The sequence below is a fragment of the Saccostrea echinata genome, unplaced genomic scaffold, assembly GCF_033153115.1.
Source record: "Saccostrea echinata isolate AGI-Se365-2 ecotype Australia unplaced genomic scaffold, CSIRO_AGI_Sech_v1 ptg000002l, whole genome shotgun sequence".
Lineage (NCBI taxonomy): Eukaryota > Metazoa > Mollusca > Bivalvia > Ostreida > Ostreidae > Saccostrea > Saccostrea echinata.
Window position 1 is genome coordinate 7,278,508 of NW_026889751.1, and position 16,553 is coordinate 7,295,060.

The 16,553-nt window shown below is 32.3% G+C and overlaps 1 protein-coding gene across 1 annotated transcript in view; it reads left to right on the plus strand.

Moving 5' to 3' along the window:
• Nucleotides 1–16,553, plus strand: part of LOC133203914 (trans-Golgi network integral membrane protein 2-like) — a 72,417-nt gene that overhangs the window by 35,654 nt on the left and 20,210 nt on the right. Inside the window, exons 5-9 of the mRNA XM_061339712.1 lie at nt 7,340–7,468; nt 9,227–9,355; nt 11,816–11,944; nt 13,110–13,238; nt 14,401–14,529. Of these exons, the coding sequence (XP_061195696.1) occupies nt 7,340–7,468; nt 9,227–9,355; nt 11,816–11,944; nt 13,110–13,238; nt 14,401–14,529 (645 nt within the window). The remainder of the gene's footprint in view (nt 1–7,339; nt 7,469–9,226; nt 9,356–11,815; nt 11,945–13,109; nt 13,239–14,400; nt 14,530–16,553) is intronic.

Genomic DNA, 16,553 nt, shown 5'->3' on the forward strand with positions numbered 1-16,553 from the left:
CTTGGGCTTCCTTGACCAGTGTTCAATGTAGAAAAAATAAATTCTCATATTCACCTGGAGCTGTTGCAGTAGCGAAGTCGGAAGAGTGCTCACTTTGTGATCGAAAGGTTGTGCGTTCAAACCCCAGCCATGACTGACACAAGTCGATAAAAAATTTTTAGCAGCTGTTTCATTGCCAAGCCCTTGGCATGTTGCGGGTCTTTCAAATGAGACTCAAAAAATGAGGCCCTGTGTCATTGCAGACATGCCAAGATAAAGATCCTTAAATGTTCAATAGCCCTGAGTGCTGAGTAAAGGTCTAAATTAAGCCCTTCACCGGTATATGCTGACGTCTCTATATGAGTGAAAAATTCTCAAATGGGAGGTAAACAACATACAATCAATCATTATGTTCACTTGGAAGGTCAAGTTCAGGTGAATATAACATAATATTATACATGTACTTTCATTTAAATAAGTTGAATCTGATTCGTCAAGAAACATTTGTTAAAAAACACTATTACCCACTGAATAATGAAGCCATGCCCTTCAGCATAGCAACATTGCTTGACAATGGGTGATATTCCAAAAGATATTGACTGCGCAGAATTTATGCACGCAAGGTTCACTGTAATATGTACTTGTATAAAACATTCAGTATATAATAAATATTGCATGTAGTTGAGTGTAACATTGAAAGTTTTCACCCCTCGAAAACCATTGTCAACCTCGGCTGCGCCTTGGTTGACAGTGGTTTTCTTGGGGTGAAAAATGTAAATGTTACACTGAACTACATGCAATATTTATATAATAATTTTTTCTACAATGCTGAATCTCAGCAAATCAGAAAGCTAGGAATTATTAAATTATATAACAAGGGCACTGCAAAGTGGAGCATCCCCATCCCCTCACAAAAGAGTATATCGATCCTGATATGAATTATAACTTGCGTAGTTTCTGTTACGCACACTCTCCCTCACTTACCCCCCCCCCCCCCCCCCCCCCCCCCCCCCCCCCCCCCGTCAGTTTGATTTATTTATCAGTGTAAATTTATTTGAGGTGATCCTTATTAATGATTTCTGAGTTATAACTGAATATGTGTGCCATAGTAATCAATATTATTATTGATTACATGCAACTTTATATCAGCCATTCTGCAGTGAACAAAAACAAAAGTAGTTTGTCACTGAAGCACAATCATCTCTGTCTTCAATGTGCTTGTTTCCTAATTTTGTTTGTCAGATGCTCTGCTAATGTTGATTTTCAAAAGTTTGGTTACAGCCAAAAAAACCCCCCAGTTTTCAATGACCAGTTTATTTATTAATTTTTTTGTGCTTTAATTTAAACAATATGGCATAAAAACATATGAGTGACATGGAACTGAGACAACCCATGACTGACAATTTTACTCTTCTTAGGTAATTCAAGCTATGTAGCTGAATATATAGTGATTGTATAAGGGCTGTTGAGAAATAAATGTTTACATGCTTGAAAAGTACCGAGAATAATCATGGAAATGTAAACATGTAATTGGCGACTTCACTGTACGTTGGCAATTCAAGCTAAGTAGCTAAATCTAGTGAATGATGTTGACAAAAATTTCCAACCAGATTGCACACAACTCAATATTTTCACTTGGAAAAAGCAAAATACTGTATGTTATGTTTTATTATTCCCTTGTTCAATTTTATTTATTTGATTGAAATACAAGATCACACAATAGATGAATGTATAAAGAAGAAAAACATGAAAAACCTCAGTAAAGCTTAAGGCCTTTCATTCTATCTTCAGAAGCTTTACAAAATAAACAACTGTACAGTAGTAACATAGTAACATTACACAATGATAACGGGAGTATATGACATCATAATTGTGAAGTCAAATATATGAGGGGTTATCAAAGAGTTTGTGGACTAGTGCCATAAAATTAAAACTGCTTTAGGTACATCAATTCTAAAACATTTAGTTAGTATCATCTTTTAGGAAATTTATCCCTTAAGTAAGTGGTCAGTCTTGGATTGATGTTGCAACCTCTATGTATAGAGTGGGTTTCCAAAGCACTATCCTTGCTTCGGATAAGAAAGTTGAGAAGCATTTCAAGTGATAAATACATTCTTTTCACAATATTCCATGAAGGTAAAATAGTCACTTGTCCAGTTTGTCTAGAGATTGCCTTGTCTGATTACAAAATGAACTGGTAACAGACAATCAGACAAATGTTAATGTTGAGCCATGTAGCCTAGTGGTAGGGAGTTCACTTCATGATTTGGAGGCCTGGGTTTGATTCTTCTTTGCCACATCAAACCTAAGATGTAAACATTGGCAGTGACTGTTCCTTCAGTAAGTGCTTAGAAGTGCACTTGAAATGGAGTCTTTTGGATTAGCCCCTAAAATCTGAGTTCCTGTGGCAAGGAAGGTAATGGTATAATAAAGAACCCTCACTGCTCATTGACCCTGAGTGCCAAGTAAAGGTCTTGATTAAAGAAAAATCTTTACAAATCTTCTCAAGAACAGTCAAGCCATGATTGTTAAATAATATTAATATGAAAGCATCCTCAGGTAGTGTAGATTCAAATCATGAACCCCCGAGGGGCCACAAAGGGCAATCAAAGTTTTACATAGGTATACATAGGAAAAATCTCAAGAACAGCAAAGCCATTATTAATTATATTTGTATGGAAGCATTCTCCAGGTAGTGTAGATTCAAGGTTGTTCAAATCATGATCTCCAGGGATAGAGCGAGACCACAACATGTTTTACAGAAGGTTTTACATTGTATAGGACATATCTTAAAAAATCTTCTCAAGAATAGTAAAGCCCAGATTAGTCATATGAATACAGAAACATCCTCAGGTAGTGTACTCAAATCATAACCCCAGAGGACAGGGTGGAGACACAATGGGGAAATCAAAGTTATACATCGGATTATATACCCCTGCGAGAGTATCAAGAATAATTCTTGAACTTTTAAGAAAAGTTCATGAATTATATTCTTGAATCTGCTCATGAAATATTCATGAAGATCCTATGAAGTTAAAATTGGACACTCATGATTTCATGAATTTTATTCATGAAAACCAAGTTCAAGAATATTCAAGAATAGTGGGTTGTTCATGAATTACTTACTACTCTTGAAAATTCATGAACTTCCTTATAGAATTCATGAAATCATAGTGTCCTGCGAATTTTAGCTTCATTAGATCTTTCATGAACATTTCAGGAACTTTTTAAGAATATTATTCTTGAATTACGTAATTTGACAGAATGCCAAATTGGCAAAACCACTGTGAGTACCCTCAAAATACATGTACATAAACATTCTATTTAAAAATTTAATAATATATAAATAATGACTACAATATTCTAAACTAAATGCTATGTATTAAATTAATTCATTGAATTTATAAATGTATACAGCTTTTACCCAACACACTCATAAACAATTACATGTACAGCCTGGATCAGTTTCAGAATCTTAAACAACGCTTGTGTTCTTCTTATGGCAGGTTCAAGTAAGTCAGATGCCTGTGGTGCATTTGTTATCCCTGTCAACTTTGCTTCTTGACATTCCAAAAATGAATATTTCTCTATGGGTGTCTGCTGGATCACTCACTAATTCATCCAAAATTGAAATCCATCCTTTAAATCATGACGTGGTTTTTTTTTCTAGCTCTTTTACAATAGGCCTTGTTTTTCATTTCACTCTCCCTGAAATTACGTATACATGTATATAAATGATATGCCAAATAGAAATAAATATTACAGGGAACAGGATACTTTTAAATAATATGGGAATTGTGGTGATGCTGCAACTGGAGGCCAGAAAAAAATATAGGAATTACCTATCTTTGATACAGAATACTTGGTCTTTAATTTATAAAGAGTCAGGAATCCTCAGAGACGAGTCAAAGTCAATTTGTTCTAATCAGTAAAGAAAATTTAAAAATGATTTTAGTTTCAATCTAGAATCAAGTTTCCTTTTTTTCTTCAATTTGAGCTAGTCCATGGGCACACGGGGGTGTGTATGCCCCCCCCCCCCTTCCATTTTTTATTATAAAATTTTGAAAAAAAAATATTCTGAGACAAAAACACACAAGTTTTTTAAAATAAATTTTTAAAATATATTTCATTAAAATTCATTTCATTTAACAATAACTGAAATTATATTTCTCTCCGAGTTATTTTTTTTTTAAATCACGTTTGTTTGGCATGCGTGCAACAAGTGTGCTAATCAACAAATTTGGAACCTAAATAATAAAAGAATTATGTTCTTACCACATGCTTTCTGTATTGCAGTCCTTCCTTTCGATGAATATAATAGTTAACACTCCATTAAAAAATGTTGACAGAATCTAGATCTATAGACAATCTTCTGACAATGCAATGCACATCTTCCTTCCTTTCAATCTGTTGAAAATTTGGCGCTCGCATTACTGCTTAACTAATCAGTAATGATGTTATAAATCAGCTACCAGAAGCGTCCAATCAAACGACGTTTTCTAAAAACGATTGAGGTTGCGATTCAAATCATACCCGTAATATTAATTGGCCGCTAATGTATTCTTGTTTGGGGTACCTTGATAAAAAATGGTAAATATATAGGCCTAGTTAATCGTGGACTGGTACTATTAAATAAAGTTTTACTTTTTTCATTATATTTATGCCAACGTTTCTACAAACTTTAAAAAAATCTTTGAATAAAAAGGGTGTGAAAAATTATTGATACGAATTGCCTCGCTACCCGCTAAAAAGATGGCGGCTTTTTTGTTTTTCGGTGGGCGATAGAAGTTTGTAAACTTGAGAATATACAATATAGACTGCATTGGAGGTTATATTTTAAATGCACACCATCCAAACAACATCCACAGAAAGACCAGCACTGTTCCGCCTGCATTCATCAGCTCACAACATGAGTAAGTTTTCATCTGTTTTATACATGTTTACAATCGCGGGATGGATATCGGGTGCACAACCTGCAAGGTTGTTGTTTCAAATGTTCTTAAATTAATTATATTTTTATGGCCCTGTTTATTGTTTGGTTTGTTCGAATTTCAAAATGAGATTGGCAAGGCATTTGCTTTTTTCTCAAGAATGAAACAAGAAGGAGATAAAATACGATTTAAAATTATATATACAGTGTTGTTAGTTGACAGAGTTTGACACAATCCGTGTCCTCACAGATCACTTAGTAGGCAAAAAGTACCGATATTATGTGGAAATATTTTTATAAAGTATTTAAACTTGATATTTTTTTTTAATTATCTAGCTTATTGAATTCAGGGAAAACGATTGTGTTTCTATTTATACATCAAAATTATTCACATAAATTGAAACTTAAGTCATCACAGGCATACTAGACGTATATATTACCTACTTTGAAACTATGCAGATAGTTGCTGAATGTTTTGTTTGTTTTTGTTTTGTTTTTTGTCAATGTCTATTCATTTAAAATATAACTTTCATTAAGACCGTACAATTTTTACAGGTCTAACAAAGAAACAACTAGAACTGAAATATCCCAAAAGACTGAAGAATCAGAGGCAAGAATCAGCTATGTTTATCAGTGAAGGAGAATTAACACTGGAGTATGATTCTTATGGAACCAAGTTGTTTTGGATCTACTCATGCAAGCACACAATTTGAAACCGACATCATAGACAAGACTAATATGATATCTTTTCAGATGATCGGCAACATGTTTATTAACTTCACAATTTTTATTTTCTACTTTAAGATGATACCTTATAAAAAAAATTAATATATAATATGTTGTAAATTTTAGAACCATTTATGCCCTTGAACAAAAATGTTGCAACAGGCATGGAGGCTTTTTTTAAATAATAAATTATAAGTTTTAGGGATCAAATAGTTTTGTTTTTTTTAACATACTGGACTGTGAGTGATGATAATCATTACTTGAAAACATTGATGATTCATGTATTTCTTAAATGGACATGAGAAAATACAATTCTTTAAATGTGTATGTACCACAATTATATACATCTTTTGCATTTTAAGACGTAAATTTACGTAAATTCCCTGATTTGCAACTTATTACTGATAGTCTATAATGATGTTAAAAAAAATCCAGCAAGCTTTTCTGTCTATTTAGTCTTTCTATTTCAACATTGAACAGTATTGTAATACATGTATTGTTAAGCAATTACCAATGGAGAACACTCAGTTAATTAAAATTGTACTTAAAATTCAATATCAATAAATTTGAATCAATATAGAATTTAAATTGTATTGAGTCATGAATAATCATGAATAATCATGAAACTTGTGTTGCTGTGTAATGTTGAAGATTTTCGAATTTCATAAAGGTTCATCATTGTTCATGAAGTGTAAATTTTTTTCAGTATGAATGTGTTCATGAATTAAATTCATGAACTACTTTTATGAAACTATTATGAATCTTTTATGAGCATTCATGAACAATGATGAACAACTCATAAAAGTTCTTTAAGTCATGAATATCATCTCGCAGGGGTAGGAAACATCTGATATCTATATAAACCACAATTAAAAAAAATAAATATGCACCAAAATATTAAACATCAAAATTGAAATGAAGGGCCACGCCCTCTTTCAAGGGGAGATAATTTAGAATAAGTGAAAATGGAAAAGGGACATCTTTCAGATATCTTCTTCTCAAGAACCATTTGGCCAAAAAGATAAAACTTACATAAAGGCTTTATTATGTAGTTTAGATTCAATTTTGTTCAAATCTGAACCTGTGGGTAGGGTGGACCCACAATGGCCGATGAAGGTTTGACATAGAAATACAATTGTACAAATAAAATATCTTTCAAAATCTTCTTAAGAACAGCAAAGCTATGATTAGTCATTTTTATATGGAAGCTTCCTCAGGGAAAAGAAAATCTAGTGTTATGTTGCATTTCTGATATTGTGTCACACTATGACAGAATAACACTTTGATATTCTATCACAGTACTGTGACAAAATAACAATTTTCTTCAATAAATAAATTACAGCCACTGTATTTCACTGTTGAAAATGTAATAAATGGCTTATTTCCAACAAAATTTATATGCATAAGAGAATGGTTTTGCAAAATCAGATTTTATGGGAATGTTGAAGAACAACTAGTTGAAATTGGATTGGAATGTCACATAAAATTGACATGTCTATAACTGGTAGTTAATTTGTAATGTTTTCAAATATTCCTTATTCTTAAGTTTTCTTTGTAGCATATATTAAAAATGTGTGTTTATAAAAGTAGTTGCAATTTTTGAAAATCAAAAATGAGTGATGTTTATTTTATTGCTATTATCTTCATGCTTTAATGTCATGTCATTTTGAAAATTTTTGAAATAAGAGAATTTTAATACTGTAGATGGAAAAGATAGTGGAAAAGAAACACAACAGACTGGGAAACAAGGTGGCCAAAGTGGGAAGGTGAATTCTGGAAATGATAATGGAGGAAGTGGGAAACCAAACGACAAAGGCAAAGTAGGGAAAGAGGGTAAGAAAAATTGTGATGAGCATTCATTAAAAAAAGCAACATTATCAATGATATCCAACCATAAATAAAAAATTAAATATGCCCCAAAATCAGGGTTCGACACTAACGTTAGTCCGTTAGTCTCAGACTAATACATTTTCATTCGGACTAATAAAATATGTGGCTAATTAGTCCGAATGGACCAATAAAAAATTCTGAAAAAGAATATGAATAAATTACCGATGTCCGATTCTTGACAACTTTTACTAAGAAATCCTGCGTGTATTTTTAGATTTCTAGCTTTTGGCGGGAGTTACGCAATACCGGGTCAATTCAGCGCTTAATTTTTCGACTGATCAATATGAAGTATAAGGTTTTAGCGATCATGATTTAGTATGACACTTTTAAGAAAGATGTTGGACGTTTTGGATGTAATGTAAAGATAAGAAAAAAAACGAGATCGGGAATACGATCGTACTTGCTGATTGTGAGATTTCATGAATCTGTGGAATAATATATTTCACGTAAATACTTTGTTTATTTCAAAAAATAATACGTATATTAATTGTCATGTTAAATTAATGTAAAAAAACATTGATGTTTCTTTTTTTTGACGGACTAATAAAATCGCGTGCGGACTAGTAAAAGTAATGAAGCACTAGTCCGGCTGGACTAAAGCCTTAAAAAGTGAGTGTCGAACCCTGAAAATATTAAACATCCAAATTGGCAAAATGTTCTGGATTGCTGGCAGTTTTCCTGTATATCTCGTAAACATTAAAACTACGTTGGACATTATGCCCCATAACTTAAAATATGGGTATAGAAAATGAAATGTAAATGATCACATTTGTCTGTTGTACCTCTTGCTGTCTAACTGTCTGCTGTCTGTAAACTTTTCCCATTTTCGACTTCTGATGAAAAACACAGAGCCAGTTTAAACCAAACTTGCCACAAAACATGCTTGGGTAAAGGTTATTGACATTTGTTCAAATGAATGGCCACGCCCTCTATCAAGGGGAGATCATTAAGAATAAGTGAAAATGGAAAAGGGACATCTTTCAGATATCATCTTCTCAAGAACCAGTAGGCCAAAAAGATAAAACTTACATAAAGACTTTATTACATAGTTTAGATTCAATTTTGTTCAAATCTGAACCTGTGGGTAGGGTGGACCCACAATGGCCAATCAAGGTTTGACATAGAAATACAATTGTACAAATAAAATATCTTTCAAAATCTTCTTAAGAACAGCAAAGCTATGATTAGTCATATTTATATGGAAGCTTCCTCAGGGAAAAGAAAATCTAGTGTTATGTTGCATTTCTGATATTGTGTCACACTATGACAGAATAACACTTTGATATTCTATCACAGTACTGTGACAAAATAACAATTTTCTTCAATAAATAAATTACAGCCACTGTATTTCACTGTTGAAAATGTAATAAATGGCTTATTTCCAACAAAATTTATATGCATAAGAGAATGGTTTTGCAAAATCAGATTTTATGGGAATGTTGATGAACAACTAGTTGAAATTGGATTGGAATGTCACATAAAATTGACATGTCTATAACTGGTAGTTAATTTGTAATGTTTTCAAATATTCCTTATTCTTAAGTTTTCTTTGTAACATATATTAAAAGTGTGTGTTTATAAAAGTAGTTGTAATTTTTGAAAATCAAAAATGAGTGATGTTTATTTTATTGCTATTATCTTCATGCTTTAATGTCATGTCATTTTGAAAATTTTTGAAATAAGAGAATTTTAATACTGTAGATGGAAAAGATAGTGGAAAAGAAACACAACAGACTGGGAAAGAAGGTGGCCAAAGTGGGAAGGGGAATTCTGGAAATGATAATGGAGGAAGTGGGAAACCAAACGACAAAGGCAAAGTAGAGAAAGAGGGTAAGAAAAATTGTGATGAGCATTCATTAAAAAAAGCAACATAATCAATGATATCCAACCATAAGTAAAAAGTTAAATATGCCCCAAAATATTAAGCATCGAAATTGGCAAAATATTCTGGATTGCTGGCAGTTTTCCCGTATATCTGGTAAAAGTTAAAACTACGTCGGACATTATGCCCCGTAGCTTAAAATATAGGTATATATAGAAAATGAAATGTTAATGATCACATTTGTCTGTGCTACTTCTTGCTGTCTAACTGTCTGCCTGTCCGTAAACTTTTCCCATTTTCGACTTCTGATGAAAAACACAGAGCCAGTTTAAACCAAACTTGCCATAAATCATGCTTGGGTAAAGGTTATTTACGTTTGTTCAAATGAAGGGCCACGCCCTTTTTCAAGGGGAGATAATTTAGAATAAGTGAAAATGGAAAAGGGACATCTTTCAGATATCTTCTTCTCAAGAACCATTTGGCCAAAAAGATAAAACTTACATAAAGGCTTTATTATGTAGTTTAGATTCAATTTTGTTCAAATCTGAACCTGTGGGTAGGGTGGACCCACAATGGCCAATCAAGGTTTGACATAGAAATACAATTGTACAAATAAAATATCTTTCAAAATCTTCTTAAGAACAGCAAAGCTATGATTAGTCATTTTTATATGGAAGCTTCCTCAGGGAAAAGAAAATCTAGTGTTATGTTGCATTTCTGATATTGTGTCACACTATGACAGAATAACACTTTGATATTCTATCACAGTACTGTGACAAAATAACAATTTTCTTCAATAAATAAATTACAGCCACTGTATTTCACTGTTGAAAATGTAATAAATGGCTTATTTCCAACAAAATTTATATGCATAAGAGAATGGTTTTGCAAAATCAGATTTTATGGGAATGTTGATGAACAACTAGTTGAAATTGGATTGGAATGTCACATAAAATTGACATGTCTATACAGTGCCCACTGTGCAATCCGACAACTGTGCAATCCGGCACACTGGACTTTCCGACCTAATATTTTATTCCCAAAATTTTCTTTATAATTTATATAGAATAAAACACTGTATATTCCGACCACTGTATATTCCGAATTCCGGCGCTTTTTTGTCAACAGAACTAGATAATTACTTTATGATTTCACCTGAGTAATCCGACATAATTACACTGGTGTACCGTATAATTAGCCGCTGGCCAGGTAACGTGAATGTCCCGTTTGGTCACAAGATTGGTCTACTTAGAGAGTAGTTAATTACATGTACGAGTTTGAAAGTGTATATGTAAGCAATTATAAACGAACAGTTTTTGAATTAAAAATTAGGCAATCATTTCTCTGTTGTTATATATATGTCCCTGTTGTTATCAATTTTATTCTCGCACTGAAAAAATAGCATCCACGCGACAGAAAATAAAAAGAGTATATGGTGTTTAGATCGCCTTTACCTTACAGAATAAATAAGATTTTCAGCTTGAAATTAAAATCAAATATGCATTCACGGTCCTTCGTAAAACCATGTTATGAAAAAAAAAATGAGTACGGCGAACTACTGTGTAACACAATACACAATTTGAAAGGCAGCATCTTGTCGTATAGAAAACGCTTCATTTCCGGATTAATATACACTGAATCAAGCGAGGCTGTGTACATAAAAGATTCGCCGAAAGCAAAAAATACTGTCTTCAGTTGCCCATTAAATTTAAAATATAATAATAATACAATCGCAATCACAGTTTTAGAGTTACGTCCCGTTTGTATGAAAAGTCGCGTGACGGTATTAATAGCACAGTCTATGTTGAGAAATAAACAATGGTGAAAATCTGTAGAAAAAAATACCACTGTGTAGAGAAGGTAGACGAAATATTTACTTTAATATCGACTGTAGTAAGTAAAAATTAAATTGCAACATCTCGAAGCGATCGGCAGTTCCATGTTTTGGCCATTAAAAAAAAAAAGAAAAACATCGTATATTACTACAAAGTACAGAGTTTACTAATGCTATATCACAAACACTGTTTCTCAAAGAAATGCTAATCAGATCTATTTTATACAGCAAAGAAACACACAATTATGCAAACACTTTGACAATTAAATATAAGTGTATTCTTAACCTATCGAAATTTTTTTTTGTATGAAGTCGTCTGACACATATGATAATGCTCAGAAATATTCAACACTGGGTAATCCGACACACTGCCTAATCCGACATTGATTTTATTTCCCGCAGCATGTCGGATAAGACAGGTTTCACTGTAATTGGTAGTTAATTTGTAATGTTTTCAAAAATTCCTTATTCTTAAGTTTTCCTGGTAGCATATATTAAAAGTGTGTGTTTATAAAAGTAGTTGTAATTTTTGAAAATCAAAAATGAGTGATGTTTATTTTATTGCTACTATCTTCATGCTTTAATGTCATGTCATTTTGAAAATTTTTGAAATAAGAGAATTTTAATACTGTAGATGGAAAAGATAGTGGAAAAGAAACACAACAGACTGGGAAAGAAGGTGGCCAAAGTGGGAAGGGGAATTCTGGAAATGATAATGGAGGAAGTGGGAAACCAAACGACAAAGGCAAAGTAGAGAAAGAGGGTAAGAAAAATTGTGATGAGCATTCATTAAAAAAAGCAACATAATCAATGATATCCAACCATAAGTAAAAAATTAAATATGCCCCAAAATATTAAGCATCGAAATTGGCAAAATGTTCTGGATTGCTGGCAGTTTTCCCGTATATCTGGTAAAAGTTAAAACTACGTCGGACATTATGCCCCGTAGCTTAAAATATGGGTATATATAGAAAATGAAATGTAAATGATCACATTTGTCTGTGGTACCTCTTGCTGTCTAACTGTCTGCCTGTCTGTAAACTTTTCCCATTTTCGACTTCTGATGAAAAACACAGAGCCAGTTTAAACCAAACTTGCCACAAAACATGCTTGGGTAAAGGTTATTTACGTTTGTTCAAATGAAGGGCCACGCCCTCTTTCAAGGGGAGACAATTTAGAATAAGTGAAAATGGAAAAGGGACATCTTTCAGATATCTTCTTCTCAAGAACCATTTGGCCAAAAAGATAAAACTTACATAAAGGCTTTATTATGTAGTTTAGATTCAATTTTGTTCAAATCTGAACCTGTGGGTAGGGTGGACCCACAATGGCCAATCAAGGTTTGACATAGAAATACAATTGTACAAATAAAATATCTTTCAAAATCTTCTTAAGAACAGCAAAGCTATGATTAGTCATTTTTATATGGAAGCTTCCTCAGGGAAAAGAAAATCTAGTGTTATGTTGCATTTCTGATATTGTGTCACACTATGACAGAATAACACTTTGATATTCTATCACAGTACTGTGACAAAATAACAATTTTCTTCAATAAATAAATTACAGCCACTGTATTTCACTGTTGAAAATGTAATAAATGGCTTATTTCCAACAAAATTTATATGCATAAGAGAATGGTTTTGCAAAATCAGATTTTATGGGAATGTTGATGAACAACTAGTTGAAATTGGATTGGAATGTCACATAAAATTGACATGTCTATAACTGGTAGTTAATTTGTAATGTTTTCAAATATTCCTTATTCTTAAGTTTTCTTTGTAACATATATTAAAAGTGTGTGTTTATAAAAGTGGTTGTAATTTTTGAAAATCAAAAATGAGTGATGTTTATTTTATTGCTATTATCTTCATGCTTTAATGTCATGTCATTTTGAAAATTTTTGAAATAAGAGAATTTTAATACTGTAGATGGAAAAGATAGTGGAAAAGAAACACAACAGACTGGGAAAGAAGGTGGCCAAAGTGGGAAGGGGAATTCTGGAAATGATAATGGAGGAAGTGGGAAACCAAACGACAAAGGCAAAGTAGAGAAAGAGGGTAAGAAAAATTGTGATGAGCATTCATTAAAAAAAGCAACATAATCAATGATATCCAACCATAAGTAAAAAGTTAAATATGCCCCAAAATATTAAGCATCGAAATTGGCAAAATATTCTGGATTGCTGGCAGTTGTCCCGTATATCTGGTAAAAGTTAAAACTACGTCGGACATTATGCCCCGTAGCTTAAAATATGGGTATATATAGAAAATGAAATGTAAATGATCACATTTGTCTGTGCTACTTTTTGCTGTCTAACTGTCTGCCTGTCCGTAAACTTTTCCCATTTTCGACTTCTGATGAAAAACACAGAGCCAGTTTAAACCAAACTTGCCATAAATCATGCTTGGGTAAAGGTTATTTACGTTTGTTCAAATGAAGGGCCACGCCCTTTTTCAAGGGGAGATAATTTAGAATAAGTGAAAATGGAAAAGGGACATCTTTCAGATATCTTCTTCTCAAGAACCATTTGGCCAAAAAGATAAAACTTACATAAAGGCTTTATTATGTAGTTTAGATTCAATTTTGTTCAAATCTGAACCTGTGGGTAGGGTGGACCCACAATGGCCAATCAAGGTTTGACATAGAAATACAATGTACAAATAAAATATCTTTCAAAATCTTCTTAAGAACAGCAAAGCTATGATTAGTCATTTTTATATGGAAGCTTCCTCAGGGAAAAGAAAATCTAGTGTTATGTTGCATTTCTGATATTGTGTCACACTATGACAGAATAACACTTTGATATTCTATCACAGTACTGTGACAAAATAACAATTTTCTTCAATAAATAAATTACAGCCACTGTATTTCACTGTTGAAAATGTAATAAATGGCTTATTTCCAACAAAATTTATATGCATGAGAATGGTTTTGCAAAATCAGATTTTATGGGAATGTTGATGAACAACTAGTTGAAATTGGATTGGAATGTCACATAAAATTGACATGTCTATAATTGGTAGTTAATTTGTAATGTTTTCAAATATTCCTTATTCTTAAGTTTTCCTGGTAGCATATATTAAAAGTGTGTGTTTATAAAAGTAGTTGTAATTTTTGAAAATCAAAAATGAGTGATGTTTATTTTATTGCTATTATCTTCATGCTTTAATGTCATGTCATTTTGAAAATTTTTGAAATAAGAGAATTTTAATACTGTAGATGGAAAAGATAGTGGAAAAGAAACACAACAGACTGGGAAAGAAGGTGGCCAAAGTGGGAAGGGGAATTCTGGAAATGATAATGGAGGAAGTGGGAAACCAAACGACAAAGGCAAAGTAGAGAAAGAGGGTAAGAAAAATTGTGATGAGCATTCATTAAAAAAAGCAACATAATCAATGATATCTAACCATAAGTAAAAAATTAAATATGCCCCAAAATATTAAGCATCGAAATTGACAAAATGTTCTGGATTGCTGGCAGTTTTCCCGTATATCTGGTAAAAGTTAAAACTACGTTAGACATTATGCCCCATGGCTTAAAATATAGGTGTATATAGAAAATGAAATGTAAATGATCACATTTGTCTGTGGTACCTCTTGCTGTCTAACTGTCTGCCTGTCTGTAAACTTTTCCCATTTTCGACTTCTGATGAAAAACACAGAGCCAGTTTAAACCAAACTTGCCACAAAACATGCTTGGGTAAAGGTTATTGATGTTTGTTCAAATGAAGGGCTACACCCTCTTTCAAGGGGAGATAATTAAGAACTAGTGAAAATTGAAAAGGGACATCTTTCAGATATCTTCTTCTCAAGAACCATTTGGCCAAAAAGATAAAACTTACATAAAGGCTTTATTATGTAGTTTAGATTCAATTTTGTTCAAATCTGAACCTGTGGATAGGGTGGACCCACAATGGCCGATGAAGGTTTGACATAGAAATACAATTGTACAAATAAAATATCTTTCAAAATCTTAAGAACAGCAAAGCTATGATTAGTCATTTTTATATGGAAGCTTCCTCAGGGAAAAGAAAATCTAGTGTTATGTTGCATTTCTGATATTGTGTCACACTATGACAGAATAACACTTTGATATTCTATCACAGTACTGTGACAAAATAACAATTTTCTTCAATAAATAAATTACAGCCACTGTATTTCACTGTTGAAAATGTAATAAATGGCTTATTTCCAACAAAATTTATATGCATAAGAGAATGGTTTTGCAAAATCAGATTTTATGGGAATGTTGATGAACAACTAGTTGAAATTGGATTGGAATGTCACATAAAATTGACATGTCTATAACTGGTAGTTAATTTGTAATGTTTTCAAATATTCCTTATTCTTAAGTTTTCTTTGTAACATATATTAAAAGTGTGTGTTTATAAAAGTGGTTGTAATTTTTGAAAATCAAAAATGAGTAATGTTTATTTTATTAAGGTCTTCCGTTTCCAACGGAAGACCTTCTACCGATTGTGATGATTAAGATTATTCTAATTATTCTTTTCTTTTTTTTTTTCCTAGACGCCAACTTTGACACTTCATATCTTCCTCATTTTTAAACAGATTTTGTTCAAATTTTCAGAGCTTTTAGACTTTACAAAACACTGTCAGAATACCGTAATACAATTCGGAAATTACCTTCTGTTCACGAGTTATTCCCCTTTGATTGAATTTAGCATGCCTCCGATTTCCAGACAAAGGCTCAGAAATGGTTATAATTGGAGCACAAAACGCTTTGAAATTGAAAAGAGGAAGCATTGAAGTTGTGCACATCGGTTTTTGTTTTTTGATTTTTGCATTAAAAATGGCGCTAGAGAGGGGTCAAAAGTTAGAACGCGGAAAACAGCAAAAAATTTGACATATTTTCCTTTATATCTTGAAAACTAGAAATATTTTGTTAAGACATGTAGAACAAAAGTTGTGCATAATTGCAAGAGCTTTCATATCATACTATTTAAAAGGGGCTGGCCCCTATGATTAGGGATCTTGGGCCCTTAAAAGTTTTTGCTTTATAACTCAAAAACGATAAATATTTCGATCTGGATCTTGGGAACAAAATTGTTCTTTTACACCTTTTTGATCTAATGAAAATGTTGTTTTGTTCGAGTATACCATGGGTATTGTGTAATACGTATTAGAAAGCAGGCCAGGTAAACAGATAACGTTTTTCATTCGGCAAGGAAATCAGACCTCTTCATGTGTATAACTTAAACAGACTTGCTATCAATAATATACCCTGCGGTATTTAATGTTAATTTTCTTTTTAATAAGGTTTAAAACGTGGTTTATGGTTCACTATTAAATTATTTATTACAACTAGTCTTTCTTTTCTTCTTTTTTAAATTAGATTAATAGTGTTCAAAAGCG